The sequence below is a fragment of the Miniopterus schreibersii genome (assembly GCF_964146895.1).
Source record: "Miniopterus schreibersii genome assembly, chromosome: 2".
Taxonomy (NCBI): Eukaryota; Metazoa; Chordata; class Mammalia; order Chiroptera; family Miniopteridae; genus Miniopterus; species Miniopterus schreibersii.
In genome coordinates this window covers 104,049,555-104,072,553 of record NC_138102.1, presented here as the reverse complement: position 1 = coordinate 104,072,553, position 22,999 = coordinate 104,049,555, and the positions used below count along the sequence as shown (strand labels likewise).

Here is a 22,999-nt window from a genome sequence, read left to right as displayed (position 1 = left end):
CTGGCCTGCTGGCCCACACCACGGCCCCTGATTGACCTTTCCCTCCTCTCCTTCCTCTTCTAGGGGTCGCATCAAACACCTGGATGTGGTGACCCTGCTCCGGCGGATTCAGCCCCCACTGGGTTTTGGGAAGCTGTGCCCTCACCGTGTGGCTTGCAAAGTAAGAGACAAACTGGGTTCGTGGGAGAAAGAGAAATATGGGAGGCAAGATGCCTGTTTGTCTTGTAACCTTGGTCAGGCCAACTTTTTCAAGGAAGTGAAGGCAGTATTTTATGTGCCTAAAGAAATGAGCCTGACCCTGGTCATATTTGAAGGTTACTTCCAGCAATAAGTTCTCAGACTCTATAAAGGAAAAGCGAAGTGAATGCCTCATGCCCCAGGGAGCCGTGTGTCCGGTCCTGAGTAAAGAACCTTGTTCAGAGCAGGCTTTGCTGCCCCATCAGGCAACCTGGAAGACTTCCCTTCTAGGACAGGTGGATTAGGGTGCTTTCTTGGGGTCACAGGGCCATTAGCAAGTCAATGCATCAGATTCAGGGATCCAAGAAGCCCAGAAATTACATATGAAATCACTGAAACACTCACAAATTGAACCAGGGAGAGAATCCATCATGTTCATCAGATTTCTAAATGAGTCTGTGATGTTTAAGACAGACATCCTAGGTTCTGGTAGACCCAACTCTTGCCCACGTAGCCCTTGCATGACCCTGAGAGTGAGCCCCCTTAAGTTGTGTGCCCCTTTTTGCCTCCCTGTATTCCCAACCACGGAGCCCAGTACTTGCTGAAGAGTCTCGTTTCCATTCTCTCCTCTCTTTCTTTAATTCTTATTATCACCCTTCTCTATTCCATGTTGGAAAAGTAACAAGTTGAAAAGGGGTTGGGGGAAGTGACTTAAGAGAGCTGCACAGAGGAAGAAGCACAAATAGCGAATTTCAGCTCTGTGGATAATCCACTCATGGAAAATAGAGGATTGAAGGAATATAGAACCTTCTACTTGTGCTGTGTTTTACTCAGTTTTTCCTCACTTGCACCTCCACTTCATTCCAAAAAAAAAAAAAAAGGATTTTAGAAGATTTCCAAGGGTGAAGAAAATAAGAGGAAAAAAGAGCACAAGTTTAATGTAAGGTAGAGCAGAGTGGAAAACAAGAGCAGGGATGCGTGTGGCCCACATGAGGCTGCAGTGTGTCCGTCGGGGCCTCCAGATGGCCTGGACAGGCTGCAGATTGAGGTTTTTGCTTCCCAGGGACCACTATAAAATTCACTGTCCATTAGAATCAAGAGTCACTCAGAGCAATTATAACCCTTGTTGGCGCTACAAGTAACAGGAGGACACCATGTGATGTAACAAATAATATCCTTGACCACATCCTGAGAGCAGGTGCCAGAATGAGTTTCATGGTCTCTTTTTCACAGGGACCCTGGCATACGCTGAGGCCCCACACGGGAGCACAGCACAATGGCAGCCACGTCCGGGGGTGGGAGAGGAGGGGAGAGGGCAACCCAACTCTCTCCAGTGTCAGCAAGCTTCTGATAGGGCTTGATGTACAGATCAGTTTTTTCAATATACAGAAGAAAGGACACACTGCAGCTCCTACAAGCATCTCCTATTATTATCTCTGTTATCAGGGCGTTAGATGAATGCGCCTGGCAGGTGGGATCCCAGCAAATGCCTGCGCACAGCTGTTCGTTGTTGCCAGGAGAGAGCACACCCATGTGCATGAGCAACATTTGAGCGGGGGAAGGGGTTGGAAGCAAGGGTCTAACAGGGACAAATTCCCTTCCTCCCTCACTCTGTGCAGAGGGGTGAGAGTACTTGTGGCAGAGCCAGGATTCTCCCCACAACAGGTTTCGAATACATTTCAGTGACTCATGTTTCTACACCCCCAGCCACTCCAGACGCACGCACACAAGTTTAGAGGCTCCCTGCCAGCATTCTCCTGCCCTGGTGGTTCTGTAGGTCCTTTGAGAACTGTTTGCTATAATCACCAGCTTTGCCTCCCTTTCCCCTCCAGCGTCTGGTCTCCATGAACATGCCTCTGAACAGTGATGGGACGGTCATGTTCAATGCCACCCTATTTGCCCTGGTCCGGACAGCCCTGAGGATCAAAACAGAAGGTAAGAATTGCCCACAGGGCACTAGAGGAGCCACTCAGAAGACCTAGCACACTAACCAGAGAGGAAGTCGGCAGCCTGCGGAGTCCCAGGACCTTCCCGTCCTGTACGGAGTGTGGCTCAGCAATAACCTTCACCTCGGGGGTGTGAAAGAGGCCCAGTCATGTTTTCTTTGCTTCTTGAATGGCCTCCTTACCTCTAGCTTATTTATTTGGAACACTAACCTTCCATCTTGAAGTCATAGGGTATAGTTCAAAAAGCAGAAAAGATGAGTGTTACCTGAAGCAAGACCAAGCCCCGCCTGAATTAAATTTTATTGGCAGCATGTGGGACCCTCAAATGTGCAATACTCCTTTTAACTTAAAAAGACCTGTGTGGGCCCTGGAAGGGTAGCTCAGTCAGTTAGAGCATTGTCCTTGTACTCAAAGGTTTCTGGTTCGATCCCTGATCAGGGCACATGCAAGAATCAACCAATGAATGCATGAATAAGTGAAACAACAAATCTCTCTCTCTCCTCTCTCTTTCTCCTTTCCTCTCTCTCTAAAATCAATACATAAAAAAAATAAAAGAGCTGTGTGGGGAAAGGGTCATGGCAGCAAATGGTGACTATGGTCGAAGTCATCACCTACAATGGCACAAGGGCTCAGCCAGCCGACAGGTAGGGGTTAAGATCTCACCTATGCTCTACTAGGCGGGCCATGCTCCCTTTGGCCCATGTCCACCTAGAGGGAAACCTTCTAATTTGCACAAAGGCACCCTGTGGGCTACAGCCACTTTGGCTACAATAATCGGCTATCGGTGTAATTGATAAGTATTTCTGAGCCACTTTGCGGAAAGGCTACATGAAATGCACCTAAGAAGCTTCACTTGCTCTCCAAGAGCTTCTAGCCTATTCTATAGTGTTTCACAGAGTGTGGTGAAAAGATGACTGCCTCAGATTCAACTATTGGAGTTTGTTTAAAATACTGAGTCCCTCCCTGGCCAGTGTGACTCAGTTGAGTGTCCTCCTGGGCACCAAGGGGTCGTAGGTTCGATTCCCGGTCAGGGCACATGCCCAGGTTGTGGGCTCCATCCACAGTAGGGGGCATGCAGGACGCAGCCAATCAATGTTGATCTCTCATTGATGTTTCTTCTGTGTGTCCCTCTCCCTTCCTCTCTCTTTAAAATCAATTTTAAAAAATCATATTAAAAAAAATACTGAGTCCCAAGTATGTGGCCAAATCTCCAAATCTGAGTCTCAGAGCAGGGCTCGGGGATCTGTACTTTCAACCAGCCGCATTATGAATCACACAGGAAGTGAAGCTTGAAACCCTCTTGTATAGAGATCAGAGAAAGCACAGATGAGACAAGCAGTGTGTCTTCTTTCCCTAATGCTTCGGCTTGAGAGTCTCAGGCTGCCAGTCACAGTGTCCTTTAGTGCAATAGAAGGAACGCTGGGCAGAGAGATGGGAGACCTGACTCTGATAACATGTGATAAGTCATTTATTCTCTCTCTACTTAAGTTTCTTCATTTGTAAATGATACATGGGAATTCAGTTCAGTGAATAACCCAGAGAGGTGCCTTCTCTCAGTTAAAGCCTTCCAGAAAATAATAGAAACTGTATAGTGTAAGCATGTTAATAGACTACAGTATAGTGTAAACATAATGTTTATATGCACTGGGAAACTAAAAAAATTGTGTGACAGGCTTAATAGTGATATTCTCTTTATTGCAGCGGTCTGAAGCGGAACCCGCTGTGTCTTTGAGGCCTACCTGTTTTGGTTTCCTATTGCTGCATGACCAGTTACCACAAATTTCTTGGCTTGAAACAACACCCAGTTATTAGCTCCCAGTTTTGTAGGTCAGGAGTGGAGCCATGGAGCAGCTGATTCCTGTGCTCAGGTCCTTACAAGGCCAAAATCAGGATATTGGTCAGGATGTGTTCTGTCCTGGAGGCTCAGGGGAAGAATCCACTTCCAGCTCATCCAGGTTGTTGGCAGGATTCATTTCGTGCAGTCATAAGGCTGGCTCTCTACTGGAACCATCAGCCCCCAGAGGCTCCTGTCTCAGTTCAGTTCACAGCACAGCGTGCTTTCTTCCAGGCCCAAGCCACCATCTCTCTCTCCTGCTCCCAACTGGAGAAAAGGCTCTATTTCCACCTTTCACCTCCTTCACACATTACTTTCTTGTTTGTTTTGTTTTTTATTGAGGTACAACCGACACATAACATTATATTAGTTTCAGGTGTACAACATAGTGATTTGATATTTGTATATGTTGTAAAATAATCATCACAATAAGTCCAGTTAACATCTGTCACCATATATAGTTATAATGCTTTTTCTTGTGATGATAAAACTTTTTTCTAATCCTCACCTGAGAATTGGTTTATTGATCTTAGAGAGAGGAAGGGAAGGAGGAAGGGGGGGAGGAGAGAGAGAGAAAGAGAGAGAGAGAGAGAGGGAAACATCAATCAGCTGCCTCCTGTACGTGCCCTGACCCAGGGCTGAACCCACAGCCTACGTATGTGGCCTGAGTGGGAATGGAATGCTCCAACCAACCGAGCCACCCTGCCAGGGCTTGTGATGATAACTCTTAAGATCTACAATCTTAGCAACTTTCAAATATGTAATACAGTATTGTTAACTATAGTCACCAAGCTGTGCATTATATTCGCAGGACTGACTTATTTTATAACTGGAAGATTGTACCTGAGAGCTCTCTACTTTTAAAGAGCTCGAGTAATTAGGTCAGGTTCACCTAGATAATCTCCCCATCTTAAAGTCCTGTGTGCCATATAATATAATATAATCACAGGGTAAAATCCATCTATTCACAGTCCCAGGCAATGAATGTGTGGCATGTGTATATATCAGTGGTTTTGGGAGATAGGTTGGGGGCATCTTAGATCCTGCCTACCACATCCTGTCTTCAGCTTTCCCTTTATAGGTCAGTAAGGCCAGTATCCCAGAGGCTGCATGGGGTAGGCACCTAATTAGCCTGTTTCACCAGGGAGAAAGTAGACCCAGAGGACCCAACATCTTTCGATTTCTGTTTCCACACTGAGGTTGTGCCACCTCCTCCTGACAGGAGACTCATCAAAGGGCTTTGCCACTGGGGAAGACTGCTCTTCCTTCCAATCATCCATGTTTCCCTGGCAACCCCAGGGCCCGTGAGAAATGCCATCCATGGAGAGCCCCTTGTGCCCTCCTGGCGGATAACTGTTGAGCTCTGTCCAGCACCAGCAGTCCTGTCAGCTCTGAGTGCCGCCCACAGGGAAAAGCAGTGTGTGGGGTGAGCAGCAGGCAGAGAAGGGATGGCACTGGACAGGGCACAGAACAGGGGAGAACAAGTGAAACAATGGATCAGGACTATTTATGGGGCGCTTGATGCAGAGGGCACACCCCATGGGGGCCTTGAAGGGCGGGTGATCGGTTCAGCCTTGTATCTGTCCCCCTGCCTCAGGGAACCTGGAACAAGCCAATGAGGAGCTCCGGGCCATAATCAAGAAGATCTGGAAGCGGACCAGCATGAAGCTGCTGGACCAAGTGGTGCCCCCCGCGGGTGGTGAGTGGTCCCCTGTCTCTGCACACTCGCCACTCGTCTGGATCTTGAGTTGCTAGGCTTGCAGGAGGGCCACTCTCCCCAGACCCTGCCTGTGGGCTGAAAGGTCCTCCCAGTTAGAAGGTATGAGGGTGCCATGTCCTTCACAGACTCGGATACAGGCTTTTGGGTTGGAAATCAAGTCCTGCCCTGCACTTCTCAGGTGAAGTCGCCAAGGCCCCTCAGTGCTTAAAGGTTTGGCAGAACTTCAAGGAAACTGCAAGGTGTAGGTTTCCCCATAAACCACTGGGCTGAGGGTCTAGTAACAATGGAGCCCTGAGATCCCCTCCTGGAGGCTACTCTTTGTGTCCGCCCAGGGCAGTGTTGCCCGGCCTGTGCGCCCACAGCCTGTTATGACAAGTAGTGTATGTGCCCCACTGCTGTCCTGCATGAAAGTCGTGGGTGATGTAACCTTCCCACACATGCAATTTCCAGAATATTAATATTACTCTTTACCTCTAATATAAATGGAATAAATTCAAATGTTTTTCAATATATAAATGCTCAGGCACAACTAGGTTATAATGACTGAAAAAATGCTTGCCTGAATCCACATATGATGATACGTGTGCTTGAAGGACATAAGACTATTAAACACTGTCAGCAATTTGTATTTGTCATTTTGAACTGAGGCTAATTAAGTATATTTAAATAAGTTACACACACATATATACACACATACATACATACATGCTGACTGAGGCAGGGGGATCAGAGACTGTGGTGACACAGCTGCCACAAGGAGTGCTGCCAGTGGGGATGCAACTTTACAAAATGTGAGCCCCTGTTGGTCAAGTTGAAACAAAAGAAAGTCTCCTATCAACTTACACAGCAGTTATATTCCTGGAAAATTCTGAATATATTAAAACTATGTAAAAAATGTTTTGTATTCATATGTAAATGGAGTTAGGTTCTTAGCTCAGATCATTATAAGCAGGTTGCTCCCCCACATGGACGTCCTAGCATAACATTTGAAAGACGTGCAGAGTGCGAAGCTGTTAGTTATTGTGCAAAACGCACCTGTGCTTTAAGGGACACATCTAGAACCACTTAGTACCAGCAGCACCGCCAAATCACTGTGACAACTACAAAAGTCCCACACATTCCCAAACACTTTCTAAATGGTGGCGCCAGCCCTGCTGAGAACCACTTCCCAGTGAGAAGGCAAGACTGGGACTAAGTGGAGTCACAGAGACAGACAAGCAGCACCTCACGGTTTACATACATTACTTTATTTGCTCCTTTTAACATATCTGTGAAGTTTGCTCAAAGAATCAAAGTTCTTAGAAACTAAGTAGCTGGCCCAAGGCTACACGGTGAGTACCTAGCAGATTCAAGATTCAAATCCAGGTCTGAGGGACCCCAGAAGGCCGAACTCTTTGCCCTGCAGGAATCCCTCCCTGACTACCCTGGTCAGGGGGCTCAGGGGCCTTTCCTCCCACATGGCAATGAGGCCCTTGCTAGGGGGAAGGCCATCATTGCTGTGGCTTTGGCTCTTCTTCGGAGACAGAAGCAGGAGAACCACCACAAGCCCCTAGATCTGACCCTCCCCGCTGTCTGTCAGGCCCATTGCCCTGTCCTTCACAGAGAACTAGGAGGTGGAGCAAAGGGGCTCTTTGTAGGGTATGAAATATTCCCACTGGAGACTTACTGGCTTCTCCACTACATGGCTCATTCCCAAGACAAGGGACCCAACCAAGTCACATGTGAGAAAACCCAAACTTAGGAAGAAGGTGCTCCTTCCACCAGCCCTTCCCGCTGAGCTTTAAGCAGAACTATGTTTGTACTTAGAGGGACCGGCTGATTTATGATGGGCATCTGAAGCATTGGAATCAAATAAGAATTTGTTAGCAATGTCCATTAAGTAAAAAAAAGCAAGGTGGGAAATAATTTTGACAATAGGCTACTTTTTCTTTTAAAGGGGGGGGGGTGGATAAGAATATACTTGCTTGTTTACAGAAAGCATTTGCATAAAGAATTTCTGCAAAAATATTCAAGAAACTAATAGAAAAGATTATCAATAGGAGGTGGTAACTTGGCAGTTGGAAGCAGTGGGAGACTTTTCACTGTATAACTTAAATGTTTTTGTTTTTTTGAGCCATGTGAATGTTCTGTCTTTTCAAAAAAATAAATTCAAAAATTTTTTAAAGTATGGATGCTGGAAAAAAAATTAATAAAGCCTAACTAAATTCCCCTTGTTTCCCTCCAATTCCCTGTTCTCTCTTTGACTGTCTCAGATGATGAGGTCACAGTTGGCAAGTTTTATGCTACTTTCCTGATCCAAGAGTACTTCCGGAAATTCAAGAAGCGCAAGGAGCAGGGCCTCGTGGGCAAGCCCTCCCAGAGGAACGCCTTGTCCCTGCAGGTGAGGGGCGAGGGGGCCACACCCAAAGAAAGGCCTGGTCACCTTCTGACCTCTGGCCAGGGTCCAAGTCTCTCACCAGTGGGCTGGAGGCCAGGTCCCTTTAGAAGGTAGATGTGTGAAGGGGGACATGTTCCTTTCCCTCCTGCGATCTTTCCACACACGGCCCTCTATAGTCCCGCCTGCTCCACAGCGCCCCGTGCTCCCTGGAGCTCGGCTGAATGGCTGAAGTTCCCTGACAGCCCCTCCTACCATGCCTCATCTTTCCCAGGTAGGAGAGCGGGTTCTTCCCCTCGGGGCAGGCAGAGAGGTCCCGAAGCACAGCCCCTGGCTAGCACACACCGATGGCCCTTCGGGAGGCTGCTGCCTGGTGGCGGCGCTGCGGGTGGGCAGCTGGGTGGAGGAGCGCCGGGGCTCACAGGTCCCCTGGGTTCCAGGCTGGCTTGCGCACGCTGCACGACATCGGGCCTGAGATCCGACGGGCCATCTCCGGAGATCTGACAGCTGAGGAGGAGCTGGACAAAGCCATGAAGGAGGCTGTGTCTGCTGCCTCTGAAGATGACATCTTCAGGGTAGGTGATGCCACAATAGCCCTCTTCACCTTAATCAAGTTTGGTCTGAAGCAAGAGGGTGGGCTGGTGCTCTGCCAGTAAACCAGGGAGAAAGGCCCGAGTCCCATGGCAAGTTCCAGGCTCTTCCCACCAGCTATTCCCTATCCCTCTACCTTTCCCACCTCAAGCCAGGGCTCCCAGGACACGGCAGCTCAGAGGACACTCCCTACTTTTGTAGGAAGAAGGAGCCATTTTCCTAAGGGGAATGTTTCCAAGGAAAAACTTACATTAGAAGCTACAAAGTGGTGGCCCTTGGGCCACGCCTGATCTGCAGGCCTATTTCGTTTGCCAACATTTGAAAATCTGGCACATTCAAATAAAAATCTAGACTTCTGGCTTCTCTTGAAAACATCAGATCTGACAACGTTAGGCTGTGCCCCCCATGGCAGCAGAGGCTGGGACCCAGTGGCAGATGACCTCCTAGATAGGACATGTGTTCTCCAGGTCACAAGGTCCCCTCCAGCCTCCCCTCCTTTCCTGGATACGGAGGCTGACCACCAGTTTTATTAGTGAAAACTGAACACGACTGGAATGCTTGGACTCTTACGTCCAGCTCTCCACTCATTTGTGGTACCTGCCTGTTCCCGAAGGTATTTAGCTAACAGTTTTCCTGTAGCGAGGGAGAAGTTACCAGCCATCACTATGCCAGGACCAGCTCACACCTGTCCCTCCCGGCCCCAGGCCCTGGTTCCAGGCTGTAGAAACACAGGGAGCTGAAAGGAACCCACTCTGCCTGTGGCTGTCCTGGCATCACGTTCTCATTCTCTTCTCTGTGAAATGTTCATGACCGAATGGCCTCAGGGACACAGCAGCCAGTTAACAAGACCCCACCCCAACCCCACAGACCAACCTTGCAGATAGCTACTTGCCCACTTGCCCAGGACAAGGAAAGGATGTTGGGAATAAACTCAGGTTCCAGACCTGAAATCACTAAGACCCTCCTAGGGGAAAGGAGGCCATAATATAATTGAGGTAGTAAATTTATCATCTTTATTTTCAAAGCCTTTTGACTAACACAGTTTCTAGCCCAGCAGGCCAGTTGGAGTCCCATTTTTTTAAATCTCGGTGGAGCCACCTGGTCCCTTTCCCCACCTTCAGACCTCGCAGTGCCTCACAGCTGGCACACCCTCCGAGCAGAGAGGCTGGCTGAGGTTAAGCTTGCCACCCTAGACTCGTCCTTGAGACTCAATCCCAGTTTTCCCAAAGCTCATTGGCAACTTCTGGGGAGCAGCTTCCCAGCCTGACTGGTTCTCACAGGATGTCCTGTCCCTCACCATTCCCCCAGCCCTTTCGGAGGGGACTGTCTGAGTCCTTGGCACTCAAGCTGCCAGGCCACGTGCTGCCCAGCGTGGCTGTGCTCTCTGTAGCGCAGACAACTTTCCGTGCCATGGCCAAGAAGGAGAGGTTGCCGAGGGGGCATTCTCCTCCACCCACCCCTTCCTTCTTGCCTACAGAGGGCCGGTGGCCTGTTCGGCAACCATGTCAGCTACTACCAAAGCGACAGCCGGAGCGCCTTCCCCCAGACCTTCACCACCCAGCGCCCACTGCACATCAACAAGGCCACTAACAGCCCAGGCGACACCGAGTCTCCGTCCCACGAGAAATTGGTGGACTCCACCTTCACCCCCAGCAGCTACTCATCCACTGGCTCCAACGCCAACATCAACAATGCCAACAACACTGCCCTGGGCCGCTTTCCCCGCCCCACCGGCTACCCCAGCACCATCAGTGCTGTGGAGGGCCACGGGCCCCCCTTGTCTCCTGCCATCCGGGTGCAGGAGGCTTCGTGGAAGCTCAGCTCCAAGAGGTAAGCAGGAGGGTGGGGCACCCAGGGCCCATGCTCAGGGGCCTCACACACTCTAGCTCAGAGAGGGTCAGAGAGGAGAATTTGGCCCCCAGGTCTCCCACTCAACCCTCAAGCTGGGTTGGCCGCTGCTGCCCCTGACCCGGGGAGAGAGCCAGGTGAATGCTGCCTCCCAAGTCCTGCCCTTGGTTACATGTGGCAGCCATGCTCAGGGGAAGCCGTGGCCCCACTGGCCAGCAAGTATCCTGAGGGGCAGACCTCTGGACAGGGCCTGCTCTGCTCTCTCATCCTAACTGTGCAGAGAGCCCTGGCCCCTGACCCCCATGATGTTTGCATCCTGGCTACACAACAGACACTATTCCCCTGGTCTTTCCCAAGTGTCTCTCCAAACCCAGCCTTTGGCCCAGTTGGGAGGGGAATGAAGATACCGCCTCCTCTTTATACCCTTCTCACCCTCCAGGGAGGGGCATTTTGGTGGCAGGAGGCCCTTTGCTGTAGCACTTGCTCATTCTGCCCAGCGTAGGATCATTTCTGGTCGTCTTGACTGCACCTCCCACGTCCTACCTGGCTCCTTTCTCCCTGCGCTCTGTTCCCTGGTGCTCTGGGACACATTGCTACCATGCACTGGGAAGATAGAGCCCACTGCCCACTGCCATGCTCTGGGCCTTGGGAAGCGGGGCCTGGGCCTGGAGGGCCTGCTGTTGATATCCGCAGCTCTGGGCTCCCCAGGGAGGTGGGAGAGGACACACCTCTGCATCTTGCCGTTTCACCCTTAGCTGAGCTGCTCTTCCAGAGGAGGACTGCAGGTCCCCGGCATGCTCGGTTCTTGGGCCAGTGTCCTTTTCTGCCCTCGAGCTCAGAAAATTATTGAGAAGTTCCAGTGTCTTTCTAAATCCATGGACATGTGTCCTGAGCTGCTTTCATTCAAGGACCCAGCATGGCCACTTTCACATCCACACCGCCTGGCCACTTAACAGTATCTGATGACAGGCAGTCAAATTGGCCATCTGCCTACCTTACTGCCTAAGATTAGGTGGCACAACCACCCACAAGCAGTGTTGGGTGAGTCCTGCCCAATTAAAGCAATGCCTTCTATGTGCAGGGCAGTGTGCTCAGCACTGGATTTTGTGTGCTGATCAGAAAGGCTGTTTTGCACAGGAGAAGGTCAGCATTCAGGTGGCTGACCCATGCCTGTCTTGGCGACCCCTCCCTTTTCTGCAACCCTCCTCCCCTTCTTATCCTTCAGGGACTCAGTTAGTACCATTTTCTCCCTGCTCCCCTTATCAAACTTCTTTTTAAGGAAGGCTTGCTGTATTCATCATTAGCGTCTCGGTATAAACTATCACCTCCTTCAAAGTAAATTTTCATATTCAACTTTGTTCTGTATTAAGTAAAGGAAGGTAAAATCATTTTAGAGAGGAGGTTGGGAAAGACATCAGGGGATTTCTTCCTCTCCCACGGATACATCTATTAATGAAACAAGAGCCATGCAAGGCGCTTAGCACATAGTAAGCGCTCTCTAAATGTCGGCTCCCCCTTCCCGCCACAGTTGGTAAAAACAACACTCAGGGCAGTAAGCTTCCAATTGTGAAGAGAGACAACTTCACCAAAATTCCAGCTCTGGGACCTTGCACCTTCGTGTCACAGCTCAAGGCTAAGTGTGGTGGCTCCAGCACTGGCCTTGCTTCTGTTGGGGACAGGCCAGCACGCCTTGCACACAGTGCCCCCCAAGAAGTGGTGCTGGCTGCTTGCTGCCATTCTCTGTGTCCAGTGCATCCCATGTGCCTCGCCGAAGCTCCCTCCATGTCCCTCTCTTCCCACCCCATCGGGGGCCTTTGACATCTCATCTGTCCTTCAGATGGTGGGGTGAGCAGCCGCCTGTTGGAGCCTACCCTGGAGAACTGCCCTCACCCTTTCTGGATGGCTCTTGGTCCCAGCGTCAAAGCTGGGGCGCTGATCCAGCCCTCAGTTCTGAGAGGCTGAACTGGGATTTTCTCTGAGGATAAAGTGGGCCCCAGCAGTCCGGGTCTAGAGGAAGAATGATGGAGGGAGGTTCTAAGCTAGGCACAGACAGGAACGGGGAGAACACCTAGACCAGAGCTGAAGAAGACCTGAGCAGGCGAGCAGGAGGCTCTGGCCTGGAGCGAAGGCAGCGTGACCCCAGGCAGGCCCTGACGCGGGAGGGTTCAGCTCAGCAGACATGGGCTCAGCGGGGGCACACGCACACTCCCCTCTGCTCAGAACAACAAACCCTCTACGTGAGCCTTCTCTGTGCCTTCACTCAGGGAGCCAGTGTCAAACTCAAAAGCATATCAAACTGTGCCACCAGGACCTTCTCAGCTCTGTCCAACAAATGCCCAAAGGCCCAACTGCCTGTAGTAGAGGGAAGGGACAGCCACTCCCTGGCCCACCCGGCCCTCTGCAGTGCAGCCTAGGACCCTTCCCTAAAGGCTGATCCTTCCCATCTTTCAAAGTGCCACCTGGTGTGTTGCCTCCTTTGTTACAACAAGCCTCTGGGTCAGGCACGGGTATGTTATTCCAGTTTTATTGATGGGATCCTGAGGCATGAGACGGGCTCAGTCACGCGTGCCAGAGGGTAACTGAAGGGGTGGGAACTCAGGTCTCCCTGATCCTAACCCTCTTCCCACATAGAATCACAACCCCCGTCCTAATGCTTCTGTGGCTCCGTGGCTTCCTCGGCAATTGCAGGAGGAGGAGGCACAGCGGGGCTAGCAGTTTCTGATTTTTTTTTCTCCATCTTGAACGCTTTAGGTGCCACTCCCGGGAGAGCCAGATAGCCATGGTGTGTCGGGAGGAGTTTTCTCAGGACGAGACCTATGACGTGAGGATGGGTGAAGACGCAGAGTACTGCAGTGAGCCCAGCCTGGTCTCCACAGAGAAGTGAGCTCTGCCACCTCTGCCCCAGGCTAGCCCGCGTGTGTAGAAGAGTCTGGGTGAAAAGCAGGTCCCGGGTCCCTCCTCTGGGAGTGATCTGGAAGGGGATGGAGCTCATATGTCAGAAGAGCACCTGCAAAGCCCCTACCCATACAGACACACACAATCCCCTGGTTGCGTGGCCCTTCCTCACCATACAGTGCTTTCAGAAAAAACTTCTAAACATTGTTTCTTACATTGTTTTGCGTGCAACCAACAAATAAATATATTTTATAGTGAGACTCAGTTAACACATACATATATTGAGCATTAAACAAATGTTTGTGAAACTACTTATAACAAAGCTGGCCAGCAGAGGGCACTGTTGGATTTTTAGTAGTGCTGGAATTTTTTAAGAAGGGTTTAACTGCAAATTTAGACCCATTAGAAGGTTGTGACATTTACTTAGTTATGATCAGCACTTTTTTTTTTAATCCTCACCTGAGGATATTTTTTCCATTGCTTTACAGAGAAAATGGAAGGGGGGGGGGGGAGAGAGAGAAACATCAATGTGAGAGGGACACATTGATTGGCTGCCTTCCACATGTGCCCTGACCGGGCTAAGGATCTCGAGCATGCTACACAGGTACATACATGCTCTTGGCCAGAATCAAACCCGGGATCCTTCAGTCCAAGGGCTGACACTCTAACCACTGAGCCAAACTGGCTAGGGAAATGCTCAGCACTTTTAAAAGGAAGTATAGCACAGAATAGCATAGACTTGGATAGAATAAGACAGTATAAGATAACATATCCAGTGTCACAAAGGTAAGTATAATTTTGTAAAACATTTGTTTAATTGCCAATGTCTGTATGTGTGTGTGTACTGAGTCCCATAAAATGTATTTATGAGTGTGGGTTGCATTCAAAAAGTTTAAGATGCACTGTTTTAGGAGCTTTCCTGAAAGCACTTTATAAGGAAGGTTATAGAGAATGCAAATTAATACATGGCCACATGGCCTAGGTATGAGGAAAAGCATATGCTTCCATCCACGTTCGCTCTTACTGAGTGCTTGGTGCACCCAGGCACTCTGCTAGATCATGAATAAACCGGCCTCGGCACTCAAGGAGATTATGCAAACTCGCTTGGAAGGTAGGAGGACCTCAGAAGAGGAAAAGGACATGGACATTTTCTAACTAATTGCTTACACAGTGGTACAGTGAGGGGTACAGGCATTCAGAGAAGGTGAAGATGACCACAACAGGCACCAGGCACAAGGTCAAACAGAATCTGGGTCCAGAGTGGGTACAATTTGTATAAGAATAAATATAACAGGGAGGGCTTACCAAGATGAAAACGAGAGGAAAGGCTTAGAGGTTTTGGTTCAAAAGCTTTCCTGAACATCTGCAGATGCTGGAAGTCATGAGCTAGGAGCAGACAGGCAGCACAGCCTCCACCCTCTAAGTGAGGGGTAGGGAACCTTTTTTCCGCCAAGGGCCACTTGGATATTTATAATATCATTCACAGACCATATAAAATTACTTAAAAATTAGCCTACTATATTTGGTCAAACATTTAATTAACTCACCCCTAATGTGATGGCTGGAACTGCTTCTCTTTGGTGAGGCCTTGGCAGGGCCAGACCAAGTGATTTTGTGGGAGTATGCGGCCCATGGGCCGGACATTCCTCACCCCTGCTCTAAGTACCCGGAGTCACAAGAGTGTGGCCTCATCTGGAAAAGGAAGGGGTTAGAATGCAACCCTGGAAGGACAGTTACGCCCACCAGGGGTCGTGAAATCAACTTAGTAGATTGCAACTGACATTTTTTAAGAAATAGAATGGACTAAAGTAGAATAGAAACTATCAGAGTGCAACACATGAAATGAGTATGGTTCGTGACGCTTAGTTCAGGTGGGTGTGTCTGCACATACTGGCACTGTGTAAAATATAGTTTTTACATAAGTCCCATCAGAAAGGCTTAGAAGCTATTGGCTTGATGCCCCTATGGTCGGTGACAGCTCTGCCATTCACGGGGTGATTATGGTGACATGGACAACTGCTATGTGCTCTTGATGATGAGAGTGGGCAGGCCAGGGAGAAAGGGGTCAGGGGAGTTGGAGTAAAGTTGGGACTAGTCATGGTAAAGAGCATCCGCACATGGAAGAGAAGAGCCCAGGCATTCCTGGAAAGAACCTTGTGGGCCTAGAATTTTTTCCCAACTTTCTCGACAACTTTGACCCAGGAGCGCCTTCACTGCCTCTCATCAGAGACGCTGGGCTCTGAGTGCACAGGCTGTGTGAGGAGCCAAAGCATCTGTGAAGCCAGAGAGCAGGGTCCTGGGGTGTCGAGTCCCTGCTGCCCCTCCCCAAACCTTCATGAAAGCACAAAGTGGGGTTCCCTTTGCTGAGGAAAAAAGCACACTGTCTTCTGGGGTGGGCTGTCCCTGTGGGTGCACTCCTCAGCCCCCAGAACAAGCCCCAGGAGTTCTCTGTTCCAGGCTCTCCTATCAGGATGATGAAAACCGACAACTGACACCCCCAGAGGAGGACAAGAGGGACATCCGGCAGTCTCCAAAGAGGAGCTTCCTCCGCTCTGCCTCCCTAGGTGAGCCCTCACACCGTGCTCCTAGATGTGGCCAGCCAGTGGGCACCCCCAGATGACTGATCAGGCGCTCGGGTAACAGAAGCCGTGGTGGCCTGGCTCCAGCAACCCCCACACAGTGGGCTGGGCTTGCTCGGATAGGACTTGGACATAACCTACGTGGTATGTGTCAGAGAAAGATGAAGGGTAAAGAGGAGGTGTATCCTGGCCACTGGCACTGCCCCTTTCCCCTCCCGGGGTACAAGTCATCACAGACCCCGGTCTTCTTTTCCTGCTCTGATGCTGGCTCTTTGGCTCCTTTGCAGGTCGAAGGGCCTCCTTCCACCTGGAATGTCTAAAGCGACAGAAGCATCAAGGGGGAGACATATCTCAGAAGACAGTCCTGCCCTTACATCTGGTTCATCACCAGGTAGCCCACACTTTAGACAGGCCACTGGCCACCACCCAGTAGACTAGACAAAGTCCCCAAGACACCAGTCTTCCCTGTCTCAGACCACTGCTGTATCCCCAGCCCTGATCCTAGCAGCCCCCGGATGAGGGGGCTTTTTCTACACAGGTGAGAACCTTAACAACGTCTGTCATTTCCCATGGTGGAGACCTAGGAAATACTGGGGAGCAGGAGCTCCTCACTTAGTCCCAGGATTCCACCCGAGCTTTCTTCTTACAGTGGCACAGATGTCACCTCCTCCGACACTGGCTTATACCTCGGGGCACTCAGGCAGATGTGGTCCTACCTAGAGTGGCAAAGCACCTGGAAATTAAATTGCACAAAATTCGTCCATTGAAATACAGAAATAATCAAAGAACTAGCCAGCTACAGGGTCAGGAGTAGGGAGTGATATCCCAGGAGATGGGTCCAAGGAGGTTTGAGAGTTGACATTTTTCTCTTAGCATGAATGACTCTGGATAGTGACATCCAAGACACCAGCATCAAAAACACTCTTACTGTCTCAGAACTAAGGGGAACACTGAAGAACTACCTAAGGCAGTCTCCTACTCCAGAAAAACTAGGCTCTAAACTAGAGTTTCCTACACTTTTTACCTCTTTAATTATATACTCCCTTACCACAGGCCTATGCTTTCAATATTTTTTTTTTTTTATCCAAAGGCATTCAACTGCCAATCAAAGGGCATAATCAGCGTAAGATGGCCAGAGTGACTTGACTAAGTAGCTGTTATTTCATCTTAAAGAAATGCACTGCTTTGCTTGGCCCGTGTGGCATTGCCTACATACATGTGATCTCCAGGGGCCCAGGGAACCCCAGGCTGGGCACCATCAAGAGCAGTGGCCAGTGGCAGCTGGCAGGCTGGGGGGGACACTGTGTGTGATATTTTTAAAGATTCTCGGAAGTTGATTTCACTCATCTGTTTTATCATTCTGAAAGGCAAGAAACTCCTCTTTACTTCCCTCCTCCCTTTGTGCCTTCCTCCTGCCCTCCCACCCACGCAGCGCGGTTCCCATTCCCAGGCTGGCTTTCCCACCACGCTTGTCACTGTCCTGTGGGTGCAGCACATCAGAACAGGTTGTTGTGGCAGCTCTTGTGGGGACCACAACCCGTCCTCAGGACACTCAAGCAGTGGGGGCAGAGGAGACAACCACATAAATACTTTACTCACAATACAGTGTAAGATTTGAACAATAGTCCGAAAACAAGGTGAGCTGGAGATTGGCAAGACATTATTAACAGCCCGGTTAATTGTGAAAATTTGAACAGTAAGCACTGGCTTAGTCTAGCTCTTTGGGTACATAGTGTGCTTTCTCACAGATCCTCCCTCACTTAACCTCACATCAACCCCACGAGGCCAGGAGACAGCGGGCACTGTGTCCTGGTTGTACAGGTGGCACAGGTGCCATCCTCTCTAGTCTACCGACAAGGAAGGCAAAGGGGGAGAATTCACCACTGATGGGGACAGAGCCAGTGCTGAGGAGCAGGTGACCTTGACTCCGGTCTGTCACAGCTTTTGGAATTTAGAAGAGACAGAGGCCCCTTCAGACTGAGATAATCAGAAAATATTTTTTAGGATGGTTTGAAACTTACATTGGTCTCGATGAGGTAGGATTCAGATGGGTGAAAATGAGGGTGGTAGGAGTGTCAGGCAGGTGGAACTAGCTGGAAACAGTAGCCGCTAAGAAGCCTGCCTCTCTGGGCCTGGCCATCCCAGTAATTCATACTCCTTGTGTATCCGCAGGCATTGGCAGTGGCAGGCCTGAGCCCCCTCCTCCAGAGAAGCCATTCTCCCACCACCTTCCCCAGGCCATGTGCCACGCCCCCTGCCATGCCCGGCAGCCGAGGCTGGCCCCCGCAGCCCATCCCCACCCTGCAGCTCGAAGGAACCGAGTCCAGCGAGAAACTCAACAGCAGCTTCCCGTCCGTCCACTGCAGCTCCTGGTCCGTGGAGCCCACGCCCTGTGAGGGTGCCAGCAGCGCCACCCGGAGAGCCCGGCCTGTGTCCCTCACTGTGCCCGGCCAGGCGGGTGCCTGGGGCAGGCAGTTCCACGGTAGCGCCAGCAGTCTGGTGGAAGCGGTAAGTGCCTCGGAGCAGCGCAGCAGGCAGAGGAAGGAAAGGTCTGAGGCAGAGAGGGGTTTGCATGGAGAATCAAGAAGGAAGAACTTGGTTCTCTCCCAAGTGGACTGGATGTCAAGTCTCCTGGCCAGAAGGACCCTCGATGTGAGGGCCTGAAGCAGGATGGCATGGCAGGCAGGAAATTCTAACCACACAAGACACTATTTTCATCTGTTGGGGCTGGGCTGGTTCAGAGAGAGAACCTGTGAACGGCACATCCCTGCAGCAGGCCTGTGAAGCCTGAGAAAGGCTGCAGGGCTCCACTGTTCACGCCCGAGGCCAGCTGTGACAGCTCCAAATGTGAGCGTGGGTGGCCTGTGTGCACCTAGGAAGTCATACCTGGTTCTCAAGCCTGGTCACTCATTAGAATCAGCTGGGGAGCTCTGGAAACGTGTGACCAGTTGAATGGGTATTTTTAAAACCCTCTGATGATTCTAACGCACAGCCAGGGTTGAGAGCCTCTAGTCCAGAACAAGAGCACTTTCGGGTCCACTGTGCTCCGCCCTGGTCAGAGCACCTATTGCAGTCCTGGCATCACATCTCAGGGCACCTCTGACAAATTGCAACCACCCCAAAGGAGGATGACTGGGTTGGCAAGGTCCCTAGAAGTAATTTCCTATGAGAACTGGTTGAAGGAATTCGGGAAGTAAACCTGGAGAGGAGGTGACTTACAAAGCCGTGCTGTGCTTCCCTGGCCAGGTGGCTCACTTGGGTGGAGTGACATCCAGTATACCAAAAAGTTGCAGGTTCACCCAGTCAGTGCACTTAAGGGAGGCAACCATCAATGTTTCTCTCTCTCCCTCACCCCTTCCATCCTTTCCTTCTCTCTCTAAAAAATCAATAAAAACATATCCTTGAGTAAGGATTAAAAAAAGAAGCAGCAGCCATGATACGCATCTCAACCCTGGAAGGGTCCCCTGTCCTGGGCAAGAGTTCGTAAATGCAGGACTGTAGCACCTACATCAACCTGACAGGCAGGCAGACTTTAGCTCCCATGAGGAGATCTTTCCAAAATGAGGAGGGCTTTCCTGTAAAGTAGTGAGCCTCCTGTCACTTGACATGTGCAAGCAGAGACAATGCCTGTCCAGTCATGTTGCGCAGGAGGTGGGGAATTAAACCAGATGATTTCTAAGGTGCCTTCGGACTCTAAGGCGCTTCAAGTGGCCTTGGTTACCTGTTATTCAGGCCACACTTCTCCACTGAGTGCCTGCCACGTGTGCAGGCTCTGTTCTAGGTGCGGGGCCACTGCTGAGGAATAGCGTTTCTGCTCTCATGAGCTCACGCTGTGGTGAGGAAAGACATTATAAACAAACATGTTGGGAAGGGGTGGAGCAATGAAGAAAAATAATGCAAGAGAAAGAGTAACAGGGGAGCAGACAGACAGAACTGGGAGAGCAGTGCTCCAGGCTTCCCCGCACTGCTTCCCCCGCCCGCCGGCCCAGTGTCTGATTTCCCCACAGCAGTCACTAAGAGCAGCCGCAGGGCAGGAGGGTGAAGCCTTGGCTTTGCCTGCTGGCCCTTCCCAGCAGAAGCAGGAGAGGCGGGTGTGTGCACGGTGTTTGCACAATTCATACTCAGTATCCTCACCCCCAGACAGGCAGCGGGTGGCAATGGACGGTGGGCACGGGCAAAACAGTTTCACCAAAGGAGAATGAAGGTCTCTTGGAAAGAACATAGGGTGCCCAGGAGGAGAAAAGACAGGGTTCTAGCTCTGAGACCACATCCCTGCGGCCCCTCCGTGAGCTAAGTTTCCATGTTTTTGGTATCAGTCTTCAACTACCCCAGCCAAAAGGTCTCTCCCCAGCCTACACATCCCGAATTCCCCTCCTTTCCTCTGAGCACCCCACGACACACACACGCACACACACACACACACTCCTGAAGTTTCCAGTCAGAAGCCCCTCACTCTAACCCTGAAGAGATCTGAGCTGCAGGAATAATGTTCCTCTTTGGTTTTTCCTCACGGCCCTCCCCCCTTCAGGTCTTGATTTCGGAAGGACTGGGGCAGTTTGCCCAAGATCCCAAGTTTATCGAGGTCACAACCCAGGAGCTGGCTGACGCCTGTGACATGACCATAGAGGAGATGGAGAACGCTGCTGACAACATCCTCAGTGGGGGCGCCCAGCAGAGCCCCAACGGCACCCTATTACCTTTTGTTAACTGCAGGGACCGGGGGCAGGACAGAGCAGGGGGCGAAGAGGACGGGCCCTGTGGGCCCAGCCAGGAGTGCCGGAGGAGCGAGGAGGAGCTGCAGGACAGCAGAGCCTACGTCAGCAGCCTGTAGGAGCGGGGCTGGGAGATGCTGGGTTTTTTATTTGTCTCAATGTTCCTAAAGGGTTCGTTTCAGAAGTGCCTCACTGTTCTCGTGACCTGGAGTTAACGGAACAGCGTCTTCATTCATTTCGTTGGGACAAGACACAGAGTTGGGTGGTACGGAGAGTGAGCTTTTCGGGGGAAGAAAAGCAGCAACCCCAGTTTGTGTCCAGGGAGGTAGAGGGGAGAGGAGGAGGTGGGAGGGTCGGGGAGGGGGCACCAGAGAAGGCTGCTGCCCTCCCGTGCGGTATGTCAAGCCCTGTGCCAGGAGCCAGCCTTCCCCTTGGGCACACGAGAGACCCTCCGCTTCCTGTGGTAGCCCTCACCGAAAGGACCTTTGTCAAACGGGTGTCTTTCAACTTTGCTTGTACAAAACTCATTTTGCACATATTGTGTACGAGCCTCACTGTCCCCATAGAGCCAGGGCCCTGTGGATCTGCAGAAGGAGGCGGGCATGACTCCGACCCACCCCCACCCCGCAGAGGGAGGCGGAAGCGGCGAGAGGGCGGAGCTGGGAGCCGAGAGGCGGAGGCGAGGCGGCGCTGCAGGGCCCGCACCCCCACCCCCGCCCCGCAGGCCGGCCCGCGCCTCCCGCGAGGGGAGCGCCTCCCCCCGCGCAGGCCCCGGGCTGCAGCCCCGCAGCCGCCGGCCCGCCGCGAGGGCGGCTGCGGCCACGAAGGGGCGCTGCGGCCCGAGCGAGGTGGTGCTGGGTTCCGCTGAGCGCTCCTTTGTTCTGTGGTTTGACATTTCTCTCGACAGCATGTTGCAGTTTTAATTTTTGTTGGTGTTCTGTTTGTTTTTTTGGTTTTGGGTTTTTTTAATTTTATTTTCCCCAGGAGGATGGGGAGGAAGAAGAGTGTTTACGAAGTTCGGTAGCCACCCACCTTACTGTTCTCACTCTTGCAGATGTAAATCAGGTTAGGTTTGATCGTATTATTTAAACGGGTGTGGTTTCCTTTTCCGACAGAGGGTTCCCTAGAGCCGCTGTCCGAGTTTTACCAGACATTGCGTATGCCCAATAATTTGTTATGGTTTCTGTAGGTAGTAAAAATGGTTTTGGTTTGGTTTTCTAATTTAAAGGTAATCAGCAATGCACTTGATAGGGTCTTGCACAGATGGGTGACCGAGCTGGGTTCTTTCGCATGCTGGGTGTATCCGTGGGTGCCGCAAGAGAGGAAGCGTGCGGGAGAGCGGCCGAGTGTGTTCCGTGTGCAGTGTGCGTGTGTCGGCTGTGTGTGCGTGCGCCCGCGCAGCGCCCCTGCGCCCCGTGAGTGTGCAGAGCCCCGTTTCTGGGTTAACTGGGGAGATCTGAATCCAGGGCCATTGGAGAGCAAAAACAAATCACTGTCTCTGCTTCTGAAACGGGAATCAGTAACTTTGCATTTTCTGTCCCACAAGATATGCAAAAACAATGCAATAATATTCATTTTCAAAATACAATTGTGAGTCTTGTTGGCATTAAAACTGTATTTTAAAAAACACAGAAACCTAAGGGAAAAACTCATGAAGGCGTTTTGCTTCGATATATTCCGTGTAATGTTTTATTGCATTGATAATGTTTCTGTTGAAGAAACCGTTATACTTGAATTCAGGTCAGTTTCAGTATTTTACAAATATTTTTTTAAAATTGAATTGCAATTGTGCCAAGCGAATATAATGAATTGAATTAAGTTTGTTTTTGAATTCACCTCTTGTATATTTTGCTGCATGTAAGTAAATCATTTTGTATTTGGAGTGTGACAAGCTTTACCTTTGAACTCTTAAGTGCTTTTCTATATGTGGTTGGGGGAAGGGAAACATTTTTTTTTTTTTTTAATTTGTAAAATGAGCAAGGGTATCACCAGTGTAAATCATTATTCTACTGCCCACAACAGGTTTGGACATAACTGTTTTGCATATCTTGTGTTTGCTTCTGTTTCACTCAATTTGTCCAAAATGATATGATAGGTATATTTGTACTACATCTCACTTGAGAGACCAGGACATATCTCATTCCAATCTTCACTCTATCTGCTCTGCACCAGTTCTCTGGCTGGATATTTCTCTAGGAACGCCCTTACTGCGAGGGGTCCCAAGACATCCTGAGCGGCCTCTCTCCTCACTGAGCTAGTCTCAGCGTCCCCTGAAGGAGAGGAGAGGTGGCTGACTTTTCTCTTCACTCCCACAGCACAGATT

General features: G+C 50.6%; 1 protein-coding gene across 8 annotated transcripts in view; it reads left to right on the top strand.

The window, feature by feature from the left end:
* Nucleotides 1-22,724, top strand: part of CACNA1C (calcium voltage-gated channel subunit alpha1 C) — a 590,073-nt gene extending 567,349 nt beyond the window's left edge. For all 8 annotated transcript variants that reach the window (XM_081130589.1, XM_081130588.1, XM_081130587.1 and 5 more), the window contains 11 exons: nt 64-160; nt 2,010-2,112; nt 5,555-5,656; nt 7,930-8,057; nt 8,492-8,626; nt 10,120-10,472; nt 13,242-13,370; nt 15,843-15,949; nt 16,252-16,355; nt 18,137-18,472; nt 20,493-22,724. In XM_081130589.1, the coding sequence (XP_080986715.1) occupies nt 64-160; nt 2,010-2,112; nt 5,555-5,656; nt 7,930-8,057; nt 8,492-8,626; nt 10,120-10,472; nt 13,242-13,370; nt 15,843-15,949; nt 16,252-16,355; nt 18,137-18,472; nt 20,493-20,795 (1,897 nt within the window). In that variant the 3' untranslated portion in view covers nt 20,796-22,724. The remainder of the gene's footprint in view (nt 1-63; nt 161-2,009; nt 2,113-5,554; nt 5,657-7,929; nt 8,058-8,491; nt 8,627-10,119; nt 10,473-13,241; nt 13,371-15,842; nt 15,950-16,251; nt 16,356-18,136; nt 18,473-20,492) is intronic.
* Nucleotides 22,725-22,999: the final 275 nt, after the last annotated feature.